Source organism: Crocodylus siamensis, chromosome 12 (assembly GCF_052110815.1).
Source record: "Crocodylus siamensis isolate JL-2025a chromosome 12, ASM5211081v1, whole genome shotgun sequence".
NCBI classification, from domain to species: Eukaryota; Metazoa; Chordata; order Crocodylia; family Crocodylidae; genus Crocodylus; species Crocodylus siamensis.
In genome coordinates this window covers 29,689,455-29,698,884 of record NC_143406.1, presented here as the reverse complement: position 1 = coordinate 29,698,884, position 9,430 = coordinate 29,689,455, and the positions used below count along the sequence as shown (strand labels likewise).

General features: G+C 45.0%; 1 protein-coding gene across 1 annotated transcript in view; it reads left to right on the top strand.

The window, feature by feature from the left end:
• Positions 1-2,797: 2,797 nt before the first annotated feature.
• The window catches only part of GRIN2A (glutamate ionotropic receptor NMDA type subunit 2A), a 364,506-nt gene continuing 357,873 nt past the window's right edge, over positions 2,798-9,430 (top strand). The window contains exons 1-3 of the mRNA XM_090023699.1: positions 2,798-3,319; positions 4,117-4,306; positions 5,681-6,103. Of these exons, the coding sequence (XP_089879825.1) occupies positions 5,699-6,103 (405 nt within the window). The 5' untranslated portion in view covers positions 2,798-3,319; positions 4,117-4,306; positions 5,681-5,698. The remainder of the gene's footprint in view (positions 3,320-4,116; positions 4,307-5,680; positions 6,104-9,430) is intronic.

Here is a 9,430-nt window from a genome sequence, read left to right as displayed (position 1 = left end):
TTATGTAAATAATATTTTAAATGGTTGATTCCTCACTGGACCATTGAAATTTTATAAGAGTTATTTGAGAAAAAGTTAAGTACATATTTGCAATAGCACTATCCAATCTATCCAAATGTATCTATATCAACATAACATAGGTATATAAAATTAAGATTTTCATTCTTTCACAATTCAGCTTTTAAAGCTATCAGAATCAATTAGACTGCAATGCACTAAATGCTTGTTAAATACATTGACACTTTTCTTGATATTTAAATACATTTCTAATGTATGTCCAGGTGAATTCCAGCTTTGCTGTAGCAAGTTTCACCTGTATGTTAGTATCACAAGTTCCTGTTTTCACCCACTTGGGAACTGCTTGGTACGATAACCCCTGGAAAGGACTTATAATGGCAAGAGGATCAGTTTAGCGCTACTAACATTACCCGGCACTGTTGTAATCTTTGTAGAAGAGAAGTATGTCAAGGACGAAATATGTTAAAGCTTACAGCATCACATTTTCACAAATGGTAGTATTATAGTTCTTTTATTGCTTTGCTAGTAGGACTAATGCAATGCATATAGAAATCTTTTCTTTATGTACTGAGGACAAAGGTTGCAAAAAAAGCATAAAGCTGTTGGGGGATGTGATCACAAAAGTGTAATGGTCAATAAAACTGATAATGAAATATTTAAGGTAAAGAGTTCTGCAGGGTAATGGCAGGCAGATTTCAGTGTGGTTGGCTTGTATGCATTTTCAGTAATGTAACTAGGGGTGGGCAAGAGGAGCACCTGCCCTGGGCTGCAAGTTAGGAGGGGCACTAGAATTGCCCCTGGTTCCTCTGGAGTCCATGCCTTAAAGGCATTGCTATGCTGGGAACTTCAAAACAGTTCCTGGCTGCTGCCACTTCAAGAATGCCGCCCTGGTCAGCATGGGTGGATGTGCTGGCAGCAGCAGCTCAGCTGGGGTTCTGGAGTTCCTGGTGTAGGTAAGAGGTAGGCTGCCCATATGGAAATCCTGAAAATCCAGGACACTGGCCTCCCTCCTCCCGCCCCCACTCTCACAAGTCAGGAGTCAGAGTGGTGTAGAAGACTATGCCCTGTGCCCCTGCATTTCTGGGATCCCCATTATAATTCTCAACAGCTAGCTGTGACCAGCCTCTGGAAACTGGGGTTGTTCTGGCTCAACTGGGACATATGGTCACCCTAGTAAGAGTCCCTCCCCACCTCCTTGAACCTGTGGGTGCTTCCCCACCCACCCCCACTCTCAGATCCTGTGCCCTCTGCCTCTGCTCTCAGATCCCATTCCTCTCCCCCCACCCCCTAAACTTATGTTCCCCACAACCTGCACCCCCTCCCTAACTCTCCATCAGTGTTTCCCCTGGGTGGCAACTCTGCTTGTTATGCCACTGTGTATTATATATAATACAGCCTGTAATACATGTATTATGTATAATACAGCCTAGTAGCCCTGCTGAGTTTAGATCCCATTTGTGCTAGGTGTTAAACAGATGTGTACATACACTCTGCTCTGAAAGGTTTAACAGGGGTATGGAAAAGAGCAATGAAGGTAGAGAGAAAAGGATGCAACACAAAAGCTGTGTTGTGATCAATACACAAAGAATTAACCCCACTTTGTAAAAATGAACCAAATCAGCAGGAGTGGGCTGACCAGGTTGAAAAGCGGGGTGGCTGGGGAAGAGAAGAGTAACAGAGAGTAAGGTAGTAAGGATGTGGTGGGATGCAGGGAAAGAAGAGAGTGGCAGGGGACAATAAGCAGTCTGTCCCAGAGCTGGACACAAGCATGGGTGAATCGGGTAGCTGCCTAGGGCCAGGACATAGGATTGCCAACCCTCCCGGATTGGGCAGGAATCTACTGGAATCGGCACTGACCTCCCGGTGACTATTGAAAGCAATCCAGGAAATTGATATTGTTAACAGGTTGAACAGTACAATTAATAACATTACATCATGCTGGAAAAAAAAAATCTCCTGAAATAGCTTCAGTCAGAGTTGGCAATCCAACCCAGACAGAAAGGGGGCCGGAAAATGGTTTTTGTCCCCCATTCATTGTCTGATTATTATTAAAAGTATCTCTGGTTAAGGGGGGGCCCAGTACTAAAAGTTCACCCAGGGCTGCCAGGACCTTCAGTACAGTACTGGTCTGTCCTCAGTGTCTGCAGGACTGTAGATGGATGGAAGGGGAGAGAAATGGGCATGGTTCCTTAAACTGTTCTAAAAGACTAGGGAGGAAGGGGACTAGGTGCTGTTCTTTTCATCATCCCCAAGACCTGGGTCTCACGCTTTCAGAACTGGCTTCACCCTCAAAATTGTTGCTTTTACTTCCCCAGAGCTCACATGGTAGAGGCACAAAGGTCTTGTGATCTCCACTCTGGCCTGGATCCAAAGGAATGATGGCCCAGGGCAGGGATCCCTACTGCCAGCCCAGCCCTTGGTGCTGCTGATGGGAGAGTTGCTCTTGCAGCGCCCAGAGCAGAACTGGTTTTACCTCCCCAGCAACCCAGGAGCTTGGACTGGGAATGCCCAGATCCAGCCGCCCTGCTGTTTATAGGAGGAAGATGGGAGCATGTGGCAGGAAGCAGGGGACACCTATGAATTCAATGTCACCACTAAAATACTTGTCTTGCTTTCTTTCCATGTAGTCAGATTCTCTCGGATTAATTCCCTATTCCAGTTACCCTCTGGCCCCCACCCCACCCCATCCCATCCCATCCCATCCCCCACAGTGTGAGTGGGAGGAGGCGGGTGGGCAGAGAAAGGACCCTGCCTGGCATTGCTGAAAAGCTTTGCTGCTTGCAGCGTGGATTACTAGACTGTGCATGCAGCTCCAAACCCGACTGCAGCTCCCTGCCTCTTACGTGCAGGACAGGGCTACTCTCACCCGCGCTTTCCCAGCAAGGGGAAAAATCCCTGCTCTGTGCAAGGCACTGCAATTCCCTCTCCCCCCTTCGGGACGTGATGCTGACAAGCCCCTCCGTTTCCAAGAACCGAGAGGAATACTGAGGCTGTAAGCCCGCTATCCTGGAGCCCTGCTGCAGCAAGATTACAATTGCCTTTAAAAAAAAAATGAAGATGCTTGAACGCCTCCTGCCAAGAGTACAGAGCAAATCTCAATGGCAATGGCATTGCTAAAACTTGATCATGGGGGATTTTAAGCGATAAAGAGCTGCTGGGCTTGTCTTTACTGCAGTGGGAAGAAGTTGCAGGATGAAATCAAGGGATTAAGAGGTCTATTTTCCACTTCGTTGTTTGCAGAGGAATCTACTGAAATGACTTGGAGGATCTTAAGACTGGAACTATGTGGAGGGAGAATGCAGTAAGTATTTCCCTTTCTGGCTAGCTCTAATGTGCTGTTAGTAGCTGCAAATGGGCTCTGAATGGCATGCATACGTTTATGGAAATGTTGCAGCCTCTCTCTCTCTCTCTAAATCCTGGGTTTTAGTTTCTAGTTTCTAGTCATGAAGCTTATAGCTAATGCTGCTTTGTATTTGCCAAACGTGCCACCATTCTGCACTGAGCTATGGGTACTTTAGGAAGTATCAGTCATTTTCTTGTTTTTCTTCTGGAGCTGATAGCTGAGAAATCAAAGCAAACACCGCTTTTCCTGGAGTAATTGCTTCGTCTGTATCTCGCCCAGTCTGGTTACCGGGCTGCTCCTCTACGAGATCAAAAAAGAGCTATTCCCCTTACTGATAGAGCTGTTTTCTAGATTATGCCTGTTTTGAACCTGTCACGAAAACTCGTGCCCTTGATCATCTGAATTAGTTTTGCTCCCAGCTATTCATTCCAGGTCGGATGCCTCATCCCCTTCTAGCTCAACGCCATGCATTGCCATGGGAAGCAACCACAATGTTACTAGCACAGGATTTTCCCCCCCAACCTGCCTGGGGAGGAGGGAGAGGATTTTCAAGGAAGCTGCCCACACTCCGACTTGTGTTGGTGACGATCTGCAATTTATTTTTCCGTAAAATGAAACACCAACTTTATTGGCGTGACACCTCCGGCACGTCCACCAGGGTTTGGGGTTCAGTCCGACTCATGGGTGACCTCCATCTTCTTTTCTCCCCAGTTCCTGCAGCCCCTTTAACCCTTCTCCTTCCCTTCGTTTTGCAGACCCCCTTTCCATATCCTCCCGCTCGCATAGCTGCCCCCCTTGGAGGCGATGAGGACTGCAAGCTGCAGCCAGCATCGTGCGTTTGGGAAGGAGGATGGCGGCACCCTCTAACCCGTGGAGTTGAGGACTGCGAGATGCCAAAGTTTGCAACATGCCAAGCAGCAGCAACTCCCTTGTGTGACATTTCTGGTGCGTTGGAAAAGTTTGTGTCGCGAGGGCGGGCGCTGCGAGACCACCGGGGGGCGCTGTTGCCCTTCGCTTGGCCGCCGCGATGAATGGAGGGGATTCTGTGCGGCGCTTCTACGTAGTAGCCCGAGCCTCCCGCCCGGGCTGCGCGCGCCTACAACTGTCACGGCCGCCGGGCGCGCTTCCCCGTGCGGCGCGGCTCGTGAGGCGCAGCCAGGTCGCATGTCAGAAATGCCCCTCGTTCCCGACGCCGGGGGCGGAGGAACCAGCTCCACAGCTGCTGGGGGCTGGGGTGATTTCTCTCTAAACCTGCGGGAGTAGGGAGCTGCCTCGGAAAGCCCCGTGTTGCTTCCCACCCCCGGGCAGGGGCAGGAGCCGGGGCTGGCTGGTAGCCAGCGGCAGGCGAGGGGCCCGATCCCGAGGCACGCTGGAGACCGGGTGGGCAGCAGGAGCAGGGGGAGAGACCTGAACAGCTCGGGCAGCGCTGCTGGCGTTTGCTGCATGACGCCTCGCAGCCGAGCTGTGTGTGGGCAGTGCCATCCCCGGCCAAAACAGACGCGAGAGAGCTCGGGCCCTCCCCCGCGTTTAGGGGGTGATGTTCAGCTCACTCTCATCATCTGCTCTTCTTCCCCCTCCCTGCCCACCTGCCTCTCCATCTTTAGCCCCTAAGGAGCTGCTGTGGACACAAAAGGCAGTTTCAGTGCAGAGGTGTTTTCACTGCACACCTTTCCTCCAGCCCCAGTGACAGACAGCCCGTTTCCCTGAGATCCCCAGTGTGGAGGACTTGAAGTGAATGCCGGGAGGGGGGAGAGTAGTGTCTCTGAACCTGTTCCAGAAATGAAGTCGTTATTCATGAGTTGCAGCCATCTGAGAGGCTGGAAACTAAAAATGCACAATTCTGGGATACAAAGACAGACAGATGGGGCGTGTGGGTGTGGGTTGTCAGCACACTTCTCTGTGTGTGCAGCATTTTAAGGAAAGGTGAGTCTCCTTCCTACTTGCTTACCTGCTTTTTTTTGTGGGGGGGAGGTTGTAAATTTTGGTGAGAGTGTAAGAAAAACACAGGTCTGTCCCGTGCTAATTGTTATTTAACTTATGTTAACTAGATTGGAAGCAGTAAGTATGTCTTTCCCCAGATCTTGTGCTGCACTTTTCCAGCTTCCTCGTGAAAAGTCAGTGCTGTCATTGCAGAGCTATTGTTTGGGGGGGAGGGGGGTAAAATGAAGTCAATATTAAGGTTACAGTAAACAGCCTATTTAAGGGAATGGCTAAAGGATGCCTGGTGCAGATGTTTTGCATGAAAAGCCTGGTAGGAGACTACATAAGTGTGCTTTGCTTTTTTTTTCTCTCTCTCATACAATATGATCACTTCTACAGGGGATAAACCTGGCAAAGATGGGGAAACTTGGCTATGCTCTCCTGGTACTCCAAGCTCTACTGGTGCAATTGGATCTTGTTTGCGGAGCAGAGAAAAGTTATCCCATCCTGAACATTGCAGTGATTCTGGGAAGGACGAAGTATATCACAGAGAGAGACGTCCGAGCTCTCTGGACCAGGGAAATGTCAGCAGACCTGGCCATTGATGTCAATGTAGTGACCCTTCTGGTGAACCAGACTGACCCTAAAAGCATTATAACACATGTATGTGACTTGATGTCAGGCACCAAGATCCATGGGGTGGTTTTTGGAGATGATACTGATCAGGAGGCGATAGCCCAGATTTTGGATTTTATTTCATCTCAGACCTTTATTCCGATTCTCGGAATTCATGGTGGGTCCTCCATGATAATGGCAGACAAGGTAGGAAAAGTTATTGTTTTGAAGCTTTTGTTGCATTAACATAATGTTGCTGCATATTACCTACATTACATGTGCACTGCAAACAGTTCAAAGGAGAATGCCTCTAATGGCTTTTATTGTGCTGCTTAAAAGCAAAAACTATGCGGAGCAGCTTCCTACTGAATTATTGTATACGCTAAAAGATTTCTCTGCATCGTGTCAATAACATTTATATTTTTCCAGAATGAAAGTTATTTTGGTGAATATTGCTTTACTGCCAAATTGAATTTTCATCATCCTAGAGGTACTGCATGTGATTTGCATGTAAGATTATATGACAATTGGCTTTTTAAGACTACTTATGCCAGTAAAATATTTTGCCCTACTTTGCATCATGAAGAAAAATGTTTAATGTTGTTAGCACACTTCAGAAACAAGTGCAGCACTCGGAGATCACATGTATTGCACTTGAATGAATTTGAGTAGTAGGACTTAGAGGTTTTATAAGAGCACAGACATTTAGGTTAGACTTGATTTTTCTGTTTGTAGCCTAGTGTGGGTGACAGCAGTCTTGCATGCTAAACAGATATTTATTTTTGTTATAGCTATTTGGTGAGAAACCATATGTTACTGTTAAATCCCCATAAAGTCAGCATGAAGTTAAGGTGTGCAGTTGGCTTGTCTATATATTCTAGCTAATAATATGAACTGGTGTTTGTAAGGAAAATAGTTTTTCTGCATAATCCACAGTTGAATGGCAGACAAAAATATAATTACATGCAGCACACTTGCCTGCAGCATTTTTCTTTTTTTTTTAAACTTTGGGGACACTTGTAGGCAAAGTCTTACAGAATACTCAGTGCTCCACCTTGGCACTTTGCACGATTAAGCCCTCTGCCACACCCACCTTCTTTTCAGAATGATGTGTAAAACAATTTCTTGTTGATGTGGAAGAGCTCTTAAAGAACCTTGTTTGTCACTTTATGTATAGAAGCGAGGATAATTCAACAAGGCATTTACTGACTGGAGAGTCACTTAGCTTTTCAGAGGCGCATTATCTTTCAGCACATCAAGTCCTAAAACTTTTTATCAAAGCACAAATATTACCAAAAAATGAGGAATCATTATTATTCCATCATGGATGACTTTTCTGAATTAAAATAGGGGTTATATCCTATTGGGTATATAAGAATTCTCTGCTACAATTGAAAAATAGAAGGAGAGATGACATAATTCATTGGTTATGACAAATGAATCAGGAATGCTTCTGCACTTCGAATCATCCCCATTTCCATCTTTTATTAACAGGGACTAAAGGCATTCTTCACTATTTATCATCAAGTTAAACTGAAGGTGTCATTTCAATCTCAGTGTTTTGAATGACCTTTCTAGTCACAACTGATGCTCTCACATAATGGTCCAGCTAATACATGCTGAATTATAGTGGATGTTCTGTAAAAGGCCTGACATCCTAATTGATGCATTGAGTTCATCATGATAGATGTTAGCACCTTAAATAAAAAAGAGAGATGTGATGACTAGGTCACAGTTACTATTGCATACTTTAAAGTTATTTATGTGGGTATGGAGTCTTTATAAAATGCACATAATTTTCAGGACTTCTCATGTTGTTGCATATGTTAACACACATGACCACACACATGCACTTAAAAGCTATCAGCCTCTCCAAGTTCATTAATAAATAGATATGGGGGATGGAAAGAATCCCTAGTCCTCCAGTGGCTGATGCAGGATTGTGATGACTTAAATATACTTTACTTGTAAGTAGCAGTACCTAGAATACAAAATAGGTGTTTCTCTTTGGTTTAGTAATTTCCAATCTTTCATTTTTGTATTTCAGTAGTAATTAATGTGTCTGTGCTTCTGTTCCCGGGGTTAAAATGTTTGCTTGCTGTTGCATCCTGTTTTCTTGGTTTGTAAGGTTTCTGCTCAGGAGTAGAAATATGCTGTCCATATTTTTTTGGACAAAATGGTAGAACCGTCCTAAAGGAGCTCAGCTGAATAGAATCTTTGCACAAATACAAGTAAAAAAAAAACCCCTCACTCTAAAATTGATTTTTGCCATGTACAGAATCTGTTCCAAAGCTCCGCTTGGAACACTGATGGTCATGGGATTTCCATATGTAATTCACTTAACCCTTTGGGGAATTAATTTCTCTAAGTTGCTAGTGAAATTCACTGCTCTGTCTTAATTTTTAAGTAGCTGAACTGTGACAGGACTGCATATGTGCAATCTATTCCCCATCCTAATACTCCTGGGCTGTTACTTCTGGATTTGTTTGTGCTCATGCTCTTATGTTCTGGAATATGTGAAGTCAATCCAAAAAAAAAATCAAAAAAAAATCAAAGGTCCGCCTTAACTGAATGACCCATCAAGCTAGTGTCATTACTCTCATTAATCACTCATTGAAATGATGTAATTAGCATCACATTTAGCACATTAATATCCTAGCCTGAAAGTCCAGGTCTCCATTTACAATTGGTTTGCCTTGTGACAGTCTTGGCCTGAGTCCAGAACAGGACCCAAACTCACCGTACTGAAGCCATAGCAAGACGCATTAACTGCTTGGTTCATGCTTTGCCTCTAAGATTGTGGTCTCATTGCTATTGTCTGTACCAGCTTGGACTGGGTCATCATATAATTTGTGTCATGGTGCACACTGCACTCCCAGTCTTATTATGCTACATATGACTTCTGCTCTGAGAGGAGAGCATATTCTTAGCTGTCAGGTGCTTTTGCCAAGTTAATCAGTAAACCACCATGACACAAAAGGAGCCTCAGTTGTTCAGCAATTCCTGTATGAAATAGTGTTAACTTTGAATGTTGTAAGTATATTAGTTAGACAACAGACTTTGGAAAAGCAAACATCTTGTTTTGGTAATGACTGGCTCCTTTATGCTTCTATAGATGATTTGCATGGGTAAGGATCACTTGCAAAATTCTTCCATGTTTTATATTACTGACGTAAAATATTGATCTTTACTTTCTTCTACATGAACAAATGTTCAAATGTGTGATGCTCAGCCTCTGTCCTATCAATTTACCTAACTTTTGCCTCAAATATACACTGCACAGCAGTAATCTGTCTTGTGACTTTTAAAGCAGTGAGCCCAACATGGATGTCATCCATTGTGCAGTGTTTACAGTGCTGTACATACATAGAGAACTGGGACCTAAATGCTGCATAGTTTGGGGCTTGTATTCTGTTACTCGTTTGGTGAATGGCATGTCCCACTCCGCTGGTCTAGTTGACACAGCTGCATCACACTACGACAGTTACCAGAATAGCATTGAAGCTCCTTGTGTGATAGCCAGACCTAGCTAAC